Source organism: Helicoverpa zea, chromosome 2 (assembly GCF_022581195.2).
Source record: "Helicoverpa zea isolate HzStark_Cry1AcR chromosome 2, ilHelZeax1.1, whole genome shotgun sequence".
Lineage (NCBI taxonomy): Eukaryota > Metazoa > Arthropoda > Insecta > Lepidoptera > Noctuidae > Helicoverpa > Helicoverpa zea.
Genome location: NC_061453.1, coordinates 3682932 through 3705314, shown reverse-complemented (window position 1 = coordinate 3705314; position 22383 = coordinate 3682932). Strand labels below are relative to the sequence as shown.

The 22383-nt window shown below is 35.2% G+C and overlaps 1 protein-coding gene across 1 annotated transcript; it reads right to left on the bottom strand.

Annotated features, from left to right (window-relative positions):
* Positions 1–422: 422 nt before the first annotated feature.
* LOC124643868 (protein obstructor-E) lies at positions 423–14917 on the bottom strand. The gene is made up of 6 exons (XM_047182994.1): positions 14749–14917; positions 6596–6770; positions 4980–5098; positions 1995–2195; positions 1328–1523; positions 423–619 (listed from the first exon to the last, which is right to left on the bottom strand). The coding sequence occupies exons 1-6, from the start codon at positions 14795–14797 to the stop codon at positions 466–468; spliced, it is 894 nt and encodes a 297-aa protein (XP_047038950.1). The 5' UTR covers positions 14798–14917; the 3' UTR covers positions 423–465.
* Between the last annotated feature and the right edge of the window lie 7466 nt (positions 14918–22383).

The window sequence follows — 22383 nt, the reverse complement described above, 5'->3', positions numbered from 1 at the left end:
TGATTCAGATTTAAAACCATTACAAAATACCAATTCCAAAAAACCTTTACGAAAACCATTACGAACCTACACGTTGAGTCTATGCTTATAAAATCAACCTCTTTATACTAATACCCCTTGGAGAGTTGAATATTACTTGCTGATAGTACCTTACATCAGTCATTCCGACTTTTAAAGTTACCACTTAAAAATCATAATAAAACGAAATCATATTCTTACACAAAATACTTTAATAATCTAGACTAAGTAAATGGGCTACTCCTCGTCCTCTTCGATCGCCTTGCCCTTGTGAGGCCTCATGGGCTTGCGGCGCGAGGGCGCGCTGCCAGCCGGCTTCTACTTGGGGGTCGGAGGGTTCTCTAGCACCTTTAGTAGCCAGTCAATCATATTATTATTTATTTTCAAAATGAAACTACAGGAAATCCTTATAAAAAATACTTTATTAATCTAGACTAAGTAAATGGGCTACTCCTCGTCCTCTTCGATCGCCTTGCCCTTGTGAGGCCTCATAGGCTTGCGGCGCGAGGGCGCGCTGCCAGCCGGCTTCGGCTTGGGGGTCGGGGGGTTCTCCAGTGCCTCCAGTTCCGCGTCAGTCAGCTGGCCCTTGTACCAGTCGGCGCTGGAATAGAAAAATGGAAATTTAAGTTGATGTGTATCAAAACTGTGGGTATACGATTTTGATAAAGAATAAATTTCATTTTGATTTAATCCTCCTAATATTACAAATGCGTAAGTTCAGTGAAGACGTAAGTGCGTATGTCTATATGTTTGTTAACTGCCTCGTTGGTCTAGCTGTCGCAAGTGCGGCTGCTGAGCACGAGGTCTCGGGTTCGATTCCCGAGTCGGGCCGAAATCGCTTTGTGGGTTTTAGAAGACTTTCACAAAGCAGCCCGGAGCCTGGAAGTTGGTGATTGATACACCCGTGCATCGGAGAGCACGTAAATGTCGGTCCTGCGCCTGATCTCTCTCCGGTCGTGTCGGATTACCGTCCCATCGGGCTATGAGAGTTAAGGAATAGTGAGTGCACCTGTGTCTGCGCAAATGCTCGTGCACTATAATATGTCCTGCGTAGTTGGCTAATCTCCTTACGTGAGAACAGTCGTCGTAGCCGATAATCGGCTAGGAGGACATCATCATCATCATCATGTTTGTTACTCTGGATGGATTTTGAAGAAATTTGGCATTAATATAAATTGTGTGTAGTAGGGTCAGAACAAAGCTAAAACCGCGAATGGAAGCTATTCGGGTGTAAACTGGGGACTAGTTACCTGTAGATGTTAAAAGATAGGATTTTTCAAGGAAATCTGAAATGCATATTCCTACTCACCATTCAGGCACCTTCCTAGCCCACTCGCACTTTTTGTTGACGTCATCGAAGGCCTGACCCAGCTTGCAGCCGGACCGACGAGGGGTGTTCCCGTTGATGCACACGTAGAAGAACTGGCAGTCCTCAGGGTCGGCGTAGCGAGGGTGCGTCAGACCGAAGGTCTCGTTCACAGCGGGGCAGTCGAAGGCGAATACCTCTGTGAAAAGAAATTGATTTTAAGTTAAGGTTGGTATTTCTGGGTAAACAGGTAAGGTTAGTGATAGATAGTAAAATATCTTATATAATATACAGATCTTGGTCAGTTTGTATGGTGATTTGTTGGCATCGGCATACTAAGGTAGTTCGCATACCATACAAAATATACTAAACATGGTGAACTATTATCTACCACGGCTTAATAAAGTAGCGATGAAATAGATATATACTTACCATTCCATCGAGTATGTTCCTTGCCTTTTAACACCGTCAATGCTAATTACTAACTTATTTTTAAGCTCTGCTTATAATTATACAGATTCATACATCTTTATGTCCATCTGTCTATATTATTGGATCTATGGGAAATCTGTGGGAATCGATGATGACTTACAAAAACATATTTTTTACTATTCTGATGAGTTTTATTCGTTGCCCTATACTAAAAATGAAACTTAAACTGATAACTCACCAGCGGCACCACAGCCCTTCTTCTTAGCCTCATCAGGCCACGTGCAGATGCCAGTCTTGTCATTGTACACCAGGCCATCAGGACAGGTGATCATGTTGAACTTGCCGTCGACGCAGTAGTAGAATTTACCGCACTCCTTAGGATCTTCGTGGGAGAAGTAGCCGTTTTGGCGGGGACAGTGCAGCGCGGGGATTGGAGTTTCTAGTGAAGAAAAATAAATTAAAATTAAATGTTGTATTATATTGTAATAAATAAATCTTTATGTGAGTTTGTTCGTCTGTAATATAGCTCACAAATATGAAGTCGTAGGGAACTTTATATTTTTATCAGTTTTAACGCTCAGCAGCGGAATTTACTTTGATTTTCGTGCAATGTATTTTGGTACAATTAATATTACGTTACCTATACAGAATATGTATAACAAAATGCAATCATATTAATGGCCCCATGGCAATAGTTCTCATTTCAAAATAAGAACTCGTTACCTTATATTTTTAAAACGTATGATGCCAGAAATAAATAAGTTTCATCAAAAAAGGTTTGTAAATTTAAGTATAACAATAAAAACTTGCGTCATTGGACAAGGTCGCGCTTCCCTTGAAACTGGAAAGTTGTTGTTTTTGTTTTTGAAAGAGGAAATACCGTCCATACTTTTTAAATTCTTGGTAAAATCTATAAATAACTTTCCTTATCGATTTTCCTAAGCTTCAGCTACTTTGTGAAAAATGCTCTGTATTTTTAATGATCTTGCATCAAAGTTGGCATTTTCGAGAAGATTACAATTTTAGGTAACCTATTTGGTGATAATTTTTAGAGGTATTTAAGACCAAACGTGAACTGAATCATTAATGTATGACAATAAAGGCCATTGATTCAAAAATCACCTGATAAAAATTATGGTGTATTGGCTACTTTATTTTACATCTCAAGGACGAAGATCCTTACACCAAACTTTTATCGCATTTTTATACATCTGACATTCAGAAACACCCATCGTAAAATAAAACCGATACAATAATAGCCATACATTTAATTTCGTACCGACGACAAATTCCGCGTCGCCAAGGCCAAGCTTCCCTTGAAATGTGAAAGTTGTCCAACCGAGTTGACCTACGGCATTTGTGTGTAATATGTATTCTAATGATGTCACTAACCGGTCATTCTGGCACTCGTTTTGTTTAGGGTTGACTGTGTTTTGTTATGTAAGTGGTTTTTGCATTTAAATTGTCTTTGTAGCGGTGATACATATGTTAATAGATACGTGTTTGCAATTTTTGTTCGTGGAAGTAATTTACTTTGTAATGTAATTTTTAATGAAATACAATTGTAGTCATTGGTAATGCGAGTGTACTAAGGGTGTTCGTTGATTTTTAAATTTTCAGTTTTTTTTTTGGCCTCCTGGATTGATGATGAATGTTGATAAATATAGATAAAAATAACTTAAAATGAAAAAAGTATTGCAATTCTATATTATATGAGCGAAATTAATTTGGTTTGATGACATTATTAATAATGGAAATAAAGCTCAGCATAACTTACATTTATATTAAGTACCCTACGCTTAAAGCTTAAATTGAATAAAAATATGAATGTAAGAGTTATGGCAACCCTATTTAATTACATACCAGCAGACACGTGCTTGAACTACTCACGTGTTTAGCTCTCGGAAATAGCACCTAATTTGAATAAAACTACTTTTACGGATTTTATCGCGTTATATTAATATTATTTAATCCCGACGTTTCGGATCCTTTACAGCATCCATGGTCACGGGCAGACTAAGGTGTTGGTCGTCTTGATATACTAGTTACAAACAGCTACCCTACATTTTGTTGATTATTATTGACAATCCGATTCACGCAAAACGAGCTCACTGTATCCATAGGTCGAGCAGTTGTAGGCTTGGATTTTGATTTAATAGTTTCTATGATGGGATTCCAAGCAGGTGGTATGCACCAGCCATCTTCTCTATTGAAATTTGGATGTTTTTTAATTTCAATAGCCTCGCGAATCATCCTAGGTAGGAATCGGTTTTCTCTTGCAAGGACTTGTGGTTTATCAAATCTGATGTAATGCTGGGCCTTGTCTAGTGTGTGTTCACAAACTGCTGACTGTCTGGAACGGCGGTGTTTGACATCGGCGATGTGTTCTTTTACGCGGGTCCCTATGCTTCTTTTAGTTTGGCCTATGTAAGAGAGACCACAATCACATTCAAGCTTGTATACACCCGCATCTTGTAGAGGTATGTGACACTTGACAGGTGGTAAGAATTGACTGATCTTCTTCAGCGGCTTGAAGTAGGTTTTGATTAAAGCTCGCTTCAAGATGTAGCCAATCTTGTCTGTGACTCCTCTTATGTATGGAAGAACAGCAGGTAGACGCTCAACTGTGGCTGGTTTCACGTAAGTAAAGTAGTTTTATTTAAATGTCTAATATTCGCGTAAGTGTCAGAAATCAATAAGCACCTAATTTGATTCTTGCAATTACTTATATGTACAAATGGTAATGCCTACTAAACTAAAATGTATCCAATTAAGGATAAATTAGTGAGTAATAAAAACTTGAAAATTGATTTGCTGAACCATGTAGAAATACCGTCTATCTATTGATAGCTTGAGAAAAATGACCGCCGCGCAAAAAGGTTTGACTTCCGCGACAAGCTTTGTGTCTTTGGGACTTCTGAGACGTTTTTTTAAAGCATTTCAGAAAGTTCCACGAATTCAAGTTATGATTCTCTATCAAACAGTCTTTCATAATACAAAAAAAGGCAAAACATAGCGCACTTAGAACGATTATTTTATAAAATCCTTATACCTATGGTTCACAAATAAATACTCTGATTCTGATCAACTCAAACTCTGGCGTGTTCCATGTGATAAGGGTCGATCACACACACCCGCAACACTGGAGCAGTCGCACGCTCATTTGAGTGTAAAAGGTCATATTGGCCTAATAGGCTCATATTAAGGGTTAAGATGTACTTACGCAGCTTAGGCCTAGCTGAGCAATCTAGGTTGAAGGGCAGGTCACACTTCTCCTCCTGCGAGCTGTAGTCATTGAACACCATGCCGTCAGGACATAGCTTCTCAATGATGTTACCAGCTCTGTAAACAATGGTCAACGAATTTTAGATAAAGGATTCATATTTTATTTACTAACTTAAGGTAAAACGAATTCCAAAGTAGTACTGTAACTATATTCTAGGGGAGACATTTTTATTACATCTGTGGTCCCGTCTCCTAACTAGGCGCTGCCTGTATGTAACTTAAACATTCGGATATAGAAGAATATAAATAAAAGGAAAATGATGATGCATAATTTTGATTTTCTCAGAATATTTTTTTTGGTTGTCTTAAGATTACAAAGAAAATTGCAAAGTAACGCAAAAGGTTGGAAAGATCAAACTAAACAATGACTCGTAAGTTGAGGATACTGAACCTACCCATCTCAAGAAAACCCTTAAAGGATATTTTTTCGTTCTTAAAGCAAAACACTCGAAGTGCACAAATATTGGCCAGTTTGAACCTCTCAGCATTGAATACTTTTCATTTAAGAAACTTTTTGAGCAAATATTCTGTGAGTGATTTATTCATTTGTTTTTGAACTCACGTAAGGGCATTGAACTAACAAGGATAAACGGTATTGAAAGATAATGGTAATTTTAGGTCCATGATAAATATATTTTGTCAAAGTGAAGTGATTTATTTTCGCTCGAAGCATTTGAAAGATTTAAAAGTGAGTTCAAACCTTTTTTTGGAGTTTGGATTTTAAATTCCTCTGTGTCATGAAATATTTGTGTAAGTATCCTTCAAATGACTAAGCACAAAAGTGTTTTATGTGTGCATATAAAATGATGAAAGTATTACTTAAAATTCTGCGTTCATTTTATACGTCTAACCTTTTCATAGTAAGGTTAGATAACTCGTTACGATTAAATGCCAAAGCTTCACACAAAGCAATAATTATCGTCATAAAACAATCGACATCTTTCAATATATGCAAACAACATTATACAATAAAATATAACTGTAATTGAGCTTCTCTTAAATGCCAACCTTTTGCATATTGCCACCCAATTATGCAACATGGGATTCTAATAGACTACAATACGAGACAATAGAGAGATCTGATGCGAGATAGTTTGATCGTTTTCTATACTTCTATACTAATAATATAAAGAGGAAAACTTTGTTTGTTTGTTTGGTTGTAATGGATAAACTCGAAATCTACTGGACCGATTTTAAATATTCTTTCACCATTAGAAAGCTATATTATCTGCGAGTAACATAGGCTATATTTTATCCCGGTGCGGGCAGTAGCTCCCACGGGATGCGGGTGAAACCGCGGGAAAACGGCTAGTATGTGATATACTCAAACTCAAAACGATCCAACTATGTTATGAGCCACCTAAAGTTTTAAGTCTGCACAAATTTTAATTGGCTTATTGTTTGATCGGAAGCGGTACGATAAAATTTTGACAGACTAAAAGTGTAATAGGATTACAGATACCTTTATACTAAACTATCAACCAACTACTTTCAGCACAACTATTAGCCAACTCCTTGCACAAGAATGAAAAACAAGTTCCTTCTCATATTTACCTGCACTCATAATACTTGTCGCACTGCTCAGCATCAGCAAAGAACCCGTCTTCGGGACAGTCATTAGTGATCTCAGCCTCAGCCTCAGCTTTCCTCTCGTTGTCAGCGATGGTCCTCGTGGGGGGGTTCACTGGCTTCCGGCCCTTGGGCTTCGGGCCTGCTGATGCGGCTAATACTGGAAATGGAAATGGGGAAATTAATGAAAGTTTCATTTTGCTGTTGGTGGGTGTTTGAAATGGTTTTTGGGGCAGAAATGAGATTGAAAAAAATATTGTTTTAATGAAGATTTATAGATTCAAGTTATTTACGTAGGAAGGATTAATTGCTTGTGTTTGATTTTCAGCAATACTATGATATTTATAATAATAATAATAATAATATAGCCTTTTATTACCGAAAACTTAAAAGTAAGTAACAAAGAATAAAATCTTACGGTAAACTTATCCTTTAAAAAATTATGAAAACTATTTACATGCATGCAGTTACAGAATGTCTCTGACTTCGGTGTGCCTTACGGCAAAGGCCTCCTCCAACTCTTTCCACTGTTTCCTGTCCGTGACTACTCTCATCCAGTGAGCTCCTAACGTGAGTTTTAGGTCATCCTCCCACCTTCTTGCTTTACGTCCTCTACTCCTGAATCCATCCCTTGGGTACCAAACTGTCACCTGTTTGCTCCATTTCTCCCTTTTACATCTTAGCATATGGCCAGTCCACCTCCATTTAAGTTGATCGATGCGTGACAGTATGTCGGTTAGTTTGGTTTTGTTCCGTATATCTGCACTTCTAACTTTATCTTTCATTTTTGGTATCCATTCTTTTCCCTTTTCTCGGAGTTCTTTGAGCGCCTTTCTTGTACCTCCTGTTTTGATGATGTGCTCCTCTAGGGTTTTGGTTCTTCTGTTTATCCTGTCTTTCCTCATATTCTCGCGAATTTGTTTACTAAGATTACAGATTTCTTTAAGTTTATTTTTCTTATCCTTGTCCTTTGTTAAGTTTCTTCTATCTTCGATTAATTTTACAGTTTTTTCACTTAAATAAGTTGTCTTGCTTTTGTCTTTTTCTATCACTGTATGTTTTTTGAGCATATTTTCTATTTTCTTATATTTTTCGTTTAAGTCTATATCTGAGGTTATGGATTCTTTCAGGTCCTCTATAGTGTCTGTTGAGTCCTTCTTCTTACTTGTTGCTTTCAAGTGGTTTATCTGTATTGCTTTTGGTCGAGGATTTTTTGTGCTCCCTTCTTTTAGACAGCTACGTACCATACGGTGGTTAGTATTAAAATTTAGATGTTGTATTACTCCTGTGTCACTAAATGCTCTCACTTTGTTGGTAATTATGTAGTCGATTTCGTTTCTAGTCTTTCCGTCCGGGGATATCCAAGTCCACTTGTTTTTAGGATTTTTGCGGTACATGGAATTTAGAAGTCTTAAGTTATACTCAAGTAAAAGTTCAACCAATTTCTCTCCGTTTTTGCTTCTTTTTCCTCTTCCAAATTTCCCTATTATATTTTCTTCTCCTGGTTGTCGAGCGCCTACTTGAGCGTTGAAGTCGCCCATGAGCACTATATTATTTCCCGAGTATTTTTCTATGACTTCTCTCAGCCTGTCGTAAAAGTTTAATATTTCCGTTTTTGTTGCTTGTTCTGTCGGCGAGTATATTTCGATGACTGTCCACTTTTTGGGATGTTTTGGTAAGTTGAGGTGCAGTAGGGCTACTCTATCCGATATTCCTTCGAATCCTATAATGTGGTTTTTTAGTTTTATGTTTACCAAGAACCCCACTCCTCTATGACCTGCGACTTCACCTTTGTGATACATGATATAGTTACCTCTCTCTTCTATTCCCTCTCCCAATCTCCGCATTTCGCTTATACCCAGAATGTCCCACTTGATGTTTCCGAGTGCTAACTCTAGCTCTTGTAAACTCTCTGTTGTTCTCAGTGTTCTTGTGTTTAATGTACATAGATATAGACTACATTGTTTTTGAGTGTCTTTTTTTGTATTGGTTATAGTAGGTTTTGTTGGAGGGTGTTGGTCGGATTCCCCCACGGTGACCAGCCGGCTGGGGGGACAGTTTATTAAAGTTTTTCTCATTTTTGTGCTTGTTATTGTTTTTTCATGTTGTTTTATCCGGTCGGAGGGGGCCTCTACTTGTTTTTTGGCAGCTCCGGCATCGAGTTTGATCCATCACGTGAAACATATGCTAAAATACTTGGTTTAATTACTTCCCTTGCCGAGTTTAGGGATGTCGTTGTTTTAACTGTACTTTCCGTGTTTAGTTTTTTCTGGGCCGGGGTGCTTGGTGACTTTGTGTTCCCTCTCTTCCTTTTTTCGCGGTTATTGATCTCCGGTTTTTTAACAATCAGTTTATCGTACTTTATGAACGCCATGTTTCCAATTTTCCTTTCCTCTTCCACTTGCAGTTGCAGTTGTTTGCGCTTTTCTAATATCTCTTTTGGAAAGTCTTCCTTGATGTAAATTCCATCTGGCAAGCGAGCTTTGTTCCGTAGAATCAAATGTTTTTTCCACGTAGTTGTGAGAGTGACAACAACAGGTCGAATTTTATCTTGTTCTTTTTTACCAATTCTATATATATTACTGATTTCGAAAACTTCAAAATGCACTTCCATTTCCATAATAATGTCTCTTATGCAGTCCACTAAGTCTGTTTCGGTTGTTGCTTTTCCTTCTTCTATGCCAAAGAATATAAGATTATTTTTGCGCTTATCCTTATCGACGTTTTTGAGTTTTGACTCTAGTTCATTTATTTTATTTTTAAGTTGGAAGTTTTCCTCAGTTATTGCTTTTAACTTTTCGTCCAGCACCGCCATGACGTTTTGTGTGACTGAAGTTGTTATAAGATTTGTTTGTTTGTCTAACTTTTCGTCTAATTTTGCCAGTAGGATTTCCATACTTTTATCCATTTTTAGTAGTTTTGTGAAAAATGACTATGGTAACACTTATTTTGTTTTTTGTTGCAGCAACACTCTAGGTGCTGTCAGTTGTCCTTGTTAGGTTGGTACTACTGTGACGTTCCACTCTGTTGTCTATGTGATGTGCAAGGAAAGTCAAATGACATTTCTTTTATAGGTTAGAATGTTTACACAAATTGTTGGGTTTTGTTTGTCTGCAATTTTAACACTTTTGTTTTTGTTTTTGCACTGATCACAAGTTGTGTTCTTTGTTTGAGGGAAAAGTTCATTTGACGCACTCAGATAGCACTTTATAACACTGTTTATAATTATTTTTCGCGGAGCACTTTGACGTATGTGTTGACTTGTAGACACCCGGAACCGGAAATCTGTAGATGATATTTATAGTACTTATATATTGTACCTAGATATATTATTTACTTTTCTTATTTCCAGAAAGGATGAGGCTAATTTTTTTGTTTCTTCTGATATGTTTTAGAATTCTAAATATGTTTGATATCAGGAATAATCTACTGCTAAATTATTTGGCAGTCATTCTTCTCTCTTGTCAGTCCTTCTACCAATAAGCATATCTTCTGGTTCTTACCTAATACATATTTGATAACAAAATCCAACAAGTCTGCTTATGTAATATTGATATACATCGTTAATTTATGTAACTATGTAAGTGTTACTTCCAATGAATTTAGTTAATACATAATCGTGCATTAATGTTATCTCAATTTACATAATAAACAGCACATTAAAATTATTTAAGCATCTTGACTGTCTATTTGCAAAAATACATTAATAGCATTTTAATATCAACATATTTCGAATAGGCCTGCTATAGGTCAATTTAGTTTTCAAAATCAAACCAGGAGAACTTAATTGAAAGTTCTTTTCAATACCTTTTTTATATCATGAGAAAATAATAAGATTATTTTGTAACGATTTTATTAGATTTTCAAGAAGCGCATATTTATTTATTTTTAAAATTAGTTACATTCAATTCTCATAAATTTCTAACACCGTACAGACTTGTTACATATTCCAATCTAAATAAGATTAAAATTCTATTAATCCTACATATAAGTTAAGACCAATGACACTATCGTCACATTTCCTGCGCAAACTCAAGTGGACAAAAGTAGTTCACATTGAATGCGGTCACTTCCTTAAGTTCAATGCTACAATTAACTGCACTTAAACTAAATCAACTGTTGCACTGTTGCAGTTATTTACTTTCTAATTGAAATAGTAGAATATAATTATTAGTAATTTTAAACCCAAAATGATAAAAAACTGAGAAACTCTTCCTTTTTGGGAAGTGTGTTGTCAAAGAAGCACATTTTGTTGTTTTCTTGATTATTAGGCTAAAGGTCCAATAAACGATTAATAAACGATTTAGTTAATAACTTAGCATGGGGCTAACCGACCGTGTGTGAAAAGGTGTACCCACATTACATTACATATATTACGAATTTACGATTTAAAAATACATACTTTCTTATAGTGCATAGTCTCAAATTATTAGTTCTTACATAAATAAATAGGATCAGGACAACATTTTGCCCCAAAATAGTACATTTAAATTGTGTAAGATGGAGTGGCCTGAGTGTCTTTTGAACTTTAACCTTTTACTTTGTAAAATAGATCCTTCTAAAGTTCAATAAAATTAAAATGAATACTTTTTCTTTATAGTGCAATATCTAGAAAACATAAACTATCGCTATATGTTCAGAAAGTAATAACAAAGAATCTACAGCGAAGGCTATCGATTGAAATATTAACGCCGCACTAATATTTGGACATACGGCCTTTCATACAAAAAGCTGTGTTAGGTAACAGAGAAATCAGTTATTACAAAACGTTCTTCGTTATCTACCATCTGTTTGAATTTCGAATTTACAAAAAGAAAACTGCTTTTTAAATTTTAAATATGCTTACTAAGTTACCTTTTATTTACTTACGCCAGTTTTCACCAACAATCTCTCAACGTTTCCCTAACTAAGTGTCACTTAGAATAAGGGCTCTCCTAATACTTAAAGGTTATAAGAGACACTTAAGCTTTGGTGAAAACGAAATTCGTATTAAGTGTTCCCTAAATGCTCTTAGGGGATTCCTAAATTTAGGGTATTTGTTGGTGAAAATAAACATTAGTCTTTAAAAAATAAATCTGTAAAAAAAATCTACAAATACTCATTATAAAAACAGTACAAATCTACATTTAAATATTAATTTAAAAACACATTCTGCTTTCCTAATCAAAATCGTTTTAAAATTCAAGGTGACTCCTAATTGATTTTAATCTTTTGAAATTACATATCTCTATTCTCGTCGAGTTAGTTACTCGAATATATTAAAACATTTACAATTAAGAATCGCTTTTATACTAATAACAAATAAGCAGTCAAGTTGTTATGAAATTGAATGTTTTTTTTTTATTAAAATAATCAACATAACTTTGAACGACAATTATGAACATAACATATAGTTACATACAATTATTGATCCTTTCCAAATATGATCGCAACTAATTTAGTCGCCACAACTAACTAGTATATTTCTATAATCACCAAAGGCCGAGAGAAGTTACAGCTGATGCAATTTCCCTCGGCCCATTATATGATAACCTTAAACTTATATCCCTATCCTACCCTTAACGCACTAGAGTCTATCTATTTTACATGCTTAGAAGCACTTAAAACATTAGCAGGTCCAGATTACATTAAAATAGTGTTAAGATATTAGCATTACATCCACAGATAGTGTTAGGGGCTATATTCGATAGATATAGGAATCAAATTAGATGTCCGATTTAGGGCTGACAGAATAAAATTTCGGTCAACTACCCTTTCAATTCTGGGTCGATATTTTTTTCTTAAAATATAGTGGCTGATAATAAAAGTTTGCAGGAGCATTCGATTTATTAAGTGATACTTAAGAAAACGTAATTACAAGAGATGCTTTCTCAATGTCGCATCAGCATGGCGCTAACATTGACCTAGATTGTATGGCATGTTATGAATTGAATCATAAATGGCATCCTAAGGAAAATTTACTTATTTGAGATTGTTAATTAATGCTCAACGTATTATGAGTAGACTATGAAATATTTGTATCAATTTCTTCAAAAAACTGTAGCGAATAGAATAAGAAACACCTTCGATTATTTTTATTTAAGAAATTCATATCACCTCATTGAAAATTATATACAGAAGTATTATCTCATAACATTATATTAATAATGATTATATAACAAACATAACATTGAGGTATATAAATATTTTTTACTACATATCTTGACCTTTTTTCGAAACCCGCTGTTTTCCAGTTTGACCAGATATTCTATTGCCATTTACCAAAATTCGCTTGGCAACATTTAAAACACTCCATACCAAGGCCTATTTCTATTGTTATTGAATAGTTCTGATTACAAATTCTAGACATACAAACTACATGTGTCAAGTATAACCATAAAGTTCTTATTTGAACTGTAATGGGATTCAGCGGCGCATCGTGCTTCGAATAACTACGCTATCTCTCCGTTAGTTTACTAAGAATCGTTGTCTTAACTGTTACTTGAACTTAGGTAATCGTTGAGCCATTTATAGCTTCGTGTATCTGTATAAGCATTTTGCTGACTTGTATGAAAATTTGTATGGTGGGATGTTACGCAAATAAAGATTTGGAGGTTTGGCAAACAGGTGGTTGTTTTCTTATGGCCATTTCAGTTGATTTGCGTACAAGAGATATTATTTTGATATTAGTCCGATACAAGTAATGTCACATTCTATCTTTAATAAGTAAATTCACAGATCGATAAATAATTAGGAATGACCGAAAGTTACAGATTTGGATGTTACGCAAATCCGGATTTGGATGTTTGGCAAACATATGGTATTTTTTCTTAAAATGTACACAAAATGGTTAACGAAAGCTAGTTGTTATGAACTGTGTCTAATATTGTCGAAAAATTTATGTATGTCCAGTTACATAAAACAGTTACTGAAATATTTCAAACGTTTTGTGAAACATTTCAGAAAAGCTTTCTCTTTTGAAAAGTGCGCGCGCGTTGATGTCTTCCTCTAGACGTAACCGATGATCGTTTGTTACCAGGGAAAATCATTAGCCACGGACAAATAGATTGTGAAAAGTGTTGGAAAACTTGTAATAATAATTATTGTATGGAGAAATTTTGTTTTGTATGTATATGAAACTCAAACCTATAGATCTTTTAAATCTTATATAAAAGAAAGTTGTGTAAGCTATACTACTTTTAACACAAAAATGGCTGCACCTTAAAGATGAAAATTAGAGAGGAGGTAGCTTGGACCCGGGAGAAGGACATAGTTCGTCACCATCTGGTTACGGAAAGCAGTGATCTCAGGAAGCGGGTAAAACCACGGCTAAAACCTAGTTATTGTATGAAGGAATTTTGTTTTGTAAACGAAACTCGAATCCACAGATATTTTAATTATGACTAAATGCAAAACCTGAAAACATGACCTATGAAAATATTGAAAAAAGAATGTCTTTATTTAATAAACACTCAGCCGCGTCTCGTATAAAGTACTGTACGTACCGGGGTGAAATTTAGTCTGAGTTATTCAGGAAAAGTGGTTTTCCACAACAACAATTAGTTATTGAAACAAATAAGACTCTATTTTACGATATTCATTAAAGTATTAAAACACTTGGTGCTAAAGATTACTGAATTTTAGAAACTTTTAATTAAGTCTTCTGGGTTTAAAGAAATATGTTACCAAATTATTTCCATGTTGATTGATAGAAGTAATAATTTATTTATTACAATTCTAGAGCAACATTCATATTAGACAGGAATAGTAATTGTAGGCGTCAAGGCTAACTTGTACCCTGACATATTGTAATACTTACTGCTTCACTGAATATTAATTTCTTAAAGGTTATCGAAATAGGTCGCTCGTGTCTGCCTATCGTTATGAAACTAGATATAAAGTGAGTAAATACAGGGAATTTTTATTAAAAATAAAATATAAAACAGGCATTTTCCCTAAATAAATATGAATTACTTAATTAAAGCTTGTTTTAAAGATACTCAAGGTAGGTTAACTATCAATATTTGTTTTTTTTTTGTTATTTTAATTGATGTCCATAATAAACAATATCTATCGATCTATGGACCTATATATTTTATGAATATTTTCAAATATTTTCTTTCTTAATATTTAATTAATGAAAGGTGAAAAGAACTCACCGATTAAACAGCTAAATAAAACGACTCCCACGCACGATCGGAACGCCATCTTGTGACAACACTACTTATCACTTATTTTACTTAAATGTCACTAAAAAGTGACTTTTTTATTAATATTTATTACTGACGTCCGCTCCGCACTCAGCCGCACTGACTTATTCACTTTTTGTCATCCATTCTTAGCCTACAACGAAGCGAAAGGTTACGATAATCCACCATCTCTTTCTCCCCTACTCAACTTTCCTATCTCCGTCCCTTTTCCTCAAAGTCTTTGGATCCTGTTATTATTCTACGTGTTCTGCAAGAGTATTTACTAATGCCGAAATGCAGTTAAAATTTAAGTTTAAGTTAACTAGTACTAGTTAAAGTTAACTGATGTTAGACAATTGGTTTTTAATTGATTGTTAGGCAATAATTGCTTGTTGAATGGAATGTTTGCAATGTGTTGAATGGCTATAAATTATTATTATTTTTGAAGTAATTAATTATAATTATGAGTTTATTTGTGGAAGTATTAGTCATATTTATGGTTATATGTATATATGGTATGTATTGTGTGCCGAAGGTGTTTGAGCCTACGTTTCAAACATGACGATGCAGCTTTGAAACCTTTCTAATTTTGTCTAAGACACGTACAATCGAAGCTCTGAAGTTTGAAGCTTGTCTCGATGTAAATATAATAAAGTGTTAAAAAATGTATCTTAATTATGTTAGGGAGAATGTTGCAAAATTAAATTGTTTAAATAAGGTTTCAAATATTTCGACCTTTAACATTTTGTTATTATTTTAAGCTGTCTTAAGATACGTATATAATACATGACGAAAGAGTGCTACGCGAACTGTAAAACGTTATATGCGTGTCTGCGCCGATGAATCATAAATCGAGACTGAAGACACGAGATTTTGTGAAATCTAAAATCTTACATGAATAAATTAGAAAAGGGTCGAGGACGTAACAATTTGTTTCAATGTAACTGCACGTATACATAGAGTGAATCATCATTAGCCACTATCAGTGCACTAAACTCAATCTTTATCTCCTTTAATCTGATTACTACCCAATACAAAAAAAAACAAATTAAAAAAAAAATAACGTCAATAAAAGTCAGCCTAGAAAATGATCTAGTAATGAAATCTCCTCTTCGTATACTAAGTTAACTACAGAAGTGTCCATTGCATTTTGCAAATGAAAACTGACTTGATCCTGCTTTCAAATGAATCCTTACCTAAACCACACCTTAAAATTTAAAGAAATATATAAAAAGAAATATCCTTAAGATCAGTATACATACTTACACTGGCTGTTTCCAACTTGTGTCACCTTTATATGTACTTACAAACGTGTATCAGAGAGCGTTGCGTGTGGGGAGACACGGCTCGATGCGTGCGGAAAAACAACCACAGGGCTAAAAATAATTAATGTTTCTATTATTAAACACTGATTTTTTTCCACGGATTTACATTCATATGAATACCTATAAAAATTATAAATGTGTAAAGCAAAAAGCAACTAACCAAAATTAATATACGACACTTATAAATTGCAACATTTGTAATTAAAACTGAATAATTAAGTACCCAGAGTCAATTTACAAGCATTTACTGGGCACAATATTGCCCAACTTACTTGTTTATGAATTAGTAATTTGTCCTATGAAGTCTTTCATAAACGAATGGTTCAAAACCGCGGGTACAAGCCTATATATAGGTTTTTTAAATTCTTGCTTCAGGGAATAACCTACACCAATAAACTAAAGGGCAAACTAAAATATTTACTTTAATTTACGATGCTTCTCGTATCAGATAGAAATCCTTCACCTTTTCCCGAGATGGATGAGAACAAACGAACACAAATTGTTCGCTTTTTAACCGTACTTACATAGTGATTAACTGTCCCGGACGTGTCTGTATGTATTCGCACATCGTTATTATCCTTTCCACTGTTCAGAGAGTTAATAAACATGTTATAAATTAAAAACCAATTTAAAAAGGAGTTTATTTATGATGATGTAGGTACAGGCTGATTTGTAAGGTTTGATAGTAAAGCCTGAAGCAAGGCAGACTCGTAGTATAGGGTTAAAAGTTTTATAATTAAGCTACTAACTGTTCCCTGCGGTTTCACTCGCAATCCGTGGGAAGAACGTCTCGCACCAATATAAAAGTAAGTGGCCTATATCCTTTCTAAGATTCCGCAAAATTACCAGTATTAGTTTACCGGCATTCATATCCTCGGTTCACGGCACTGAGAAATTAACCAGGAATATTCTTACTCCAACACTGGCTGATTTCGAGGTGCCGTATTTAGCCGAGGCTATGGATGCATGGAAAATTACTTGCCCGAACGAAAATTTACCCAGCAACCCGTCTTCCCAAAGACAGTGGGATGAGCCGCTCTGCAGAGTAACCCGGAATAGTTTGATAGAAACGGCAATTACTCCTGCTGAGCGAGCGCGCCTACTGGCTGTGGGTAGATGGGAGTCGGGGCTTTGGCTTCAGGCACTACCGTCGTCAAACATTGGCACCATGTTTGACGATACAACTTTCCGCCTCGCTACTTGTTTACGTATAGGAGCACCGTGCTGCTCCCCTCATCGCTGCCACTGTGGTGAGGCTGTCACCAGCCTCGGACACCACGGCCTGTCGTGCAGCCGTAGTGCGGGCCGTATTGCGCGGCACGCAAATATCAACGACATTATTCGTCGGGCTCTTGTTGCCGTCGGGGTGCCAGCTGTACTGGAACCAAATGGCCTGGCACGCGACGACGGTAAGAGACCAGACGGCATGTCTTTATTCCCTTGGAAGATGGGTAGGCCTTTAGTATGGGACGCAACCTGCGTCGATACTCTTGCGCCATCCCATCTTCCAAGTTCTGCGTGCTGTGCCGCTGCTGCCGCTGCGGCCGCGGAGAACCTCAAGCGGCGGAAATATAGTGGCCTAGTCGGCAACTATATTTTCGAACCGTTTGGGGTTGAAACCCTCGGGTCGTGGGGTCCGAATGCGCATACCCTATTTAAAGACCTGTCTAGGCGGCTGGTTGACGCTTCTCGTGACCAAAAGGCTGGCTATTACCTCGGACAAAGGATCAGCATGGCCATCCAACGAGGTAATGCTGCCAGCCTCTTGGGTACGCTCCCAGTTGACAGCGATGGGGATGAATTTTTTGACGCCTTTTAGATATAGTGTATATATTTTAGTTTTTTTATTGTTCTACTAGGATAGTTTTCTTTTTGTGTTGTAAATATCTATTGATCAAGTTCTTATCTTAATACCAATAAAAAAAAAGATTCTGGTATATCTGTGTGATAAATTGAATTCGGTTTATTAGTTGCGGCGGAAGGATATAAATATAAAAAAATCGGAAAATAAAAGCATCCACAATGCTAGACGAGTCACATTTTTAACTTTTTTTAAGTGCAATCTTGTCCAATAGGTGTTTGAAAATATGTGATTGTGCTTTAACGTGATTTCCGTACAAAATTGTGCGTATTTTTATATCGATAATATTACGCACTTTTATATCTATAATATTCACATTTGATACATATTAAAATAAAAATACAAAAGGCTAAGTGCTTGATTTTTTGCGTGTCCCATTGTAATAAAGGTATTGAATAAAAAACATTTCTTTATTTTGTGATTTCAAGTAAAGATATATTCTGAGCCAGTAAATAAAATTGAAAGCATTAAAAACTGTAGTTGATGTAATCTTTTCTTAATAATAAATGTTTACAAGGTCGATCAACAACAAAATGTTTAAGTGCTCTTTAAACTGTTAGTATTATTACAAGACGGAGAAATATTACAATCAATATTACAATCAATCCTTTTCGTATATAAAAACATTTATAAAAAAATTAAATCAATATTGTTTGAACCAACAATACATCTGCGAAAAGTTTTGAAGCGAACAAATGCTTAACTGAAAAATACATTTATAAAAGAGTTTGACAACAAGTAATATTCAATTATTAATGTTAAATATATACCAACAAATAATAATGATAAAATATCCCTTTACTGCCATCTATGGGAAGCCACTCAACCTAACTCGAAATGTATCATCGTGCCATCCTCGGAACCAGCTCGTGACGCCCTCTGTTGGCCAACTGAACATTTATTTACACTATCTTACTTAATCATAGTTATAGGTTAAACCTAGAGAGCTCCTCAATCAATCTTAAAGCAATGCACTTACTTGATGCAGTATGTATTCTAATTTACTGTGTTCTAATACCTAATCATTGTAATGAGCTTACTACCGTTCATCTTCATACTGAATGATGAGCCCATACAAACAATCGGCTGACTAAAAGTTTGCAGTGTATTTGATAATTGAAATCATCCAGCCTATAATGAAAATATCTAAGATTACATTGTTTAACACAAAATCTGCTCTTTCACGGCAAAATTACTGAAACTATTTTACACTCATTTTAAAATGCGCTAAAATTCTACGAAAATTTGCCTCTACGAAAACTATTCAGAGTGGAATCTATAGCCAACAGTAAATTATTTAGGCAACGATAACAGACATATCCTAACACTGAAATCCTAATTAAGCTACAAAGTAACGTTGAATATTCATACCCACTTTTCTATCAAACTTCTGCGTATTTCCACGCGAGAAAAAAATGTGACGTCACGCATGTTCAGATACGATCGGTATTTACCTAATCCACATATCGTTACCGCAATTAATAAATCCACTCTCTACGAAATTACGCATATAATGAGCGCAAGTGTATTATAATTGTGGATTTCGTGCGCATCATGCTAATATCGCTTTCATCGGCGCATGCGCCTAGAAAGTGATCTCTTCAGTAGCAATGGTTTGGTTTCACTTTATCACAATGATTTTATGACATAGTTTTGGGATGACAATGAAAAATGAAACTTAATTTAAAGGGAGTAGAGTGCAGTTTTGTTTGTAGTGTGTTAGTGTATTTAGGTTTTGTAAATTTGAGTGGTTAATGTTAGTAATTATGTCTTGTTGTAGTGCGTGTAAATATATCAATGTTCTGTAGCAATATGTATTTATTGTGATAAAACTGACACACTTCTCTGCTTTTCATGTCTTACAAGAAGTTGATGACAGCATACCATTTTTAGAATGAAAAACAATAATAATGGTATTTTCACATTTTATATAAAAATAAATACTAAATAATATACTACTACTAATATACTAAAAATAAATACAATTGTAGTTATTTCACGATACTAAGTGAAACATTTCTCGTGACAAATAAAAGTAATTTGCAATGTTTTATGCAAGTTGCCGTAGATTCTTCTCGTTTTACATTAAAAAGCACTTTGACTGTCTTTGGTTTACTTAGATTGCGTGAATGCATTTTTTTTTGTGGAATGCTTTTTATCTAAGAATCTACAGATAAAATAAATTGTTGTTTTAAGTGCTACTAATTAGTCTAGGACTATTTTTTTTTGTAATAAAAGAAATGTTTTTTTATATACTAACAATTTTGTATAATATAATATGTATGTTAGTCATTAAGGTATATATCTATGGGCCAATGCAGCCTGAAAATAAAGGTATTTGATTTGAAAAATAGTATAACATAGAATAGAATAACTTTAAAGCACTTAGCACTATTTATGCATTTTTTTTTCTATCAGCGTTTTTACAACAAAGATTTTTCAGTGCAAAGAAAGACGTTCAAAACCGATCAAAAGATTTTAGCCGCTCGGAATGCATCTCGATTTTGCTACGCATGACAAAATTTGCTAGTGTGAAAGCGTTGTTATAGTAAAAGTAATCGAAACAAATTGACGATGGTATTAAAATCATATAAGTATTTTTAAAGATATCATAGTAGAATATGTAACATCATCCTTCTGCCCTTATCCCAATTTTATTTGAGGTCGGCGCAGCATGTTTTCTTCTTCCATACTCTTCTATCTGCCGTCATCTCACAAGTAACATTCTTTCTTACCATATCTACTTTCACACAATCCATCCATCGTTTCTTTGGTCTTCCTCTTCCACTATATCCGTCCACGTTCATACTCATCACCTTCCTCACAACATGACTCTCATTCCTCCGCATCACATGCCCATACCACGACAGCCGGTTTCCACGCAGTTTTTCTGATACCGGCGCTACTTTCAAACTTAGTTAGTAACTTAGTTAGTAGAATATGTAACAGTACTTATAATATTAAAACTAACAACAGTAGTCACTCTTATTAACATTTCAGTACTGTGTAGCCTTATTTCTCTTCTTAAGATAACAACTAGAAAGTTAAATGTATAATGATTAAATTCAATGTGATAATGAGATAGAATTACAATACATCTAAATGTTACATAAGCTTCCTTATAAAAATTATTCGTATTAAAACATTCATTAAGGTGCGGAAGGCGTTGGCGCGTGTTCGCTCGTAATTAACTAGAATAAACTAAATACAACAAAAGCACACGTTCGTGGAAATCCTACGCACGTTGTTCTACAATGGCTACCATTAAGGTGAATTCCACTGAAAGCGGGATTTTTTTAAATGTTTCATCACTCATTTGAACATATCATACCATATCATATCGTTTATTGCATTCCATAATGTACATTCATCATCATCATCATCATCTCAGCCATAGGACGTCCACTGCTGAACATAGGCCTCCCCCTTTAATCTCCACAGATACCTGTTGGAAGCGACCTGCATCCAGCGTCTTCCGGCGACCTTTATAAGGTCGTCTGTCCACCTCGTTGGTGGACGTCCTACGCTGCGCTTGCTAGTCCGTGGTCTCCACTGACAATGTACATTAGGTGGAAAATATAAAATTATAGTCACAATTATGGACCCATCAGGCACAAGTTTAACATCTTTAGCAGTTGTAACGGGTAGTCCGAAATCATTAGGCCTGACAACCAGTCTATGGGTATTTGGTTGCTCGGGTAACGGAGTTTAGAAGGTTAGATACGTAGCCACTCCTTGTAAAGCACTGATACTCAAAGCCTACTTAGAATAATGATGATGATGATCTAGGTTAAAAAAACGGTCAAGTGCGAGTCGGGCTCGCGCACGAAGGGTTCCATGCCAGAGCAAAAATGAGCAAAAAATCACGTTTGTTGTATGGGAGTCTCCCAAAATATTTATTTATTCTAGTTTTCAGTATCTGTTAAAGATAAAGATAAAGATAAAGATTCATTTATTGCATAACTGTGTACATATTGATGTTTATTAAATACAATAGATTAGATCAACAGTCTATCCAAGTCGGACATGCAATTCGTTTTATAGCGATTTGTTGTTATAGCGGCAACAGAAATAGGTACATCATCTGTGAAAATTTCAACTCTCTAACATGAGATGCCTGGTGACAGACGGACGGACGGACGGACGGACAGAGGAGCGAAAACAATAGAGTCCCGTTTTACCCTTTGGGTACGGAACCCCTAAAAAACACTTTATATTTAAATTTCCCTCTGCCAGTCGAAGCATTCACCTTGATGCCTATGACATTTACACCTAAGGATAATTATTTCAGTTTTTGTACGCAGAGGTGTTAAATAAATTAAAAATAAAGAAATCTGGTCGCTTATTTAAATATAGGTACATACATGAGAAGTAAATGATACTCGTGCAATAATTGTTTAATGTGCTGTTTTTGTTTGG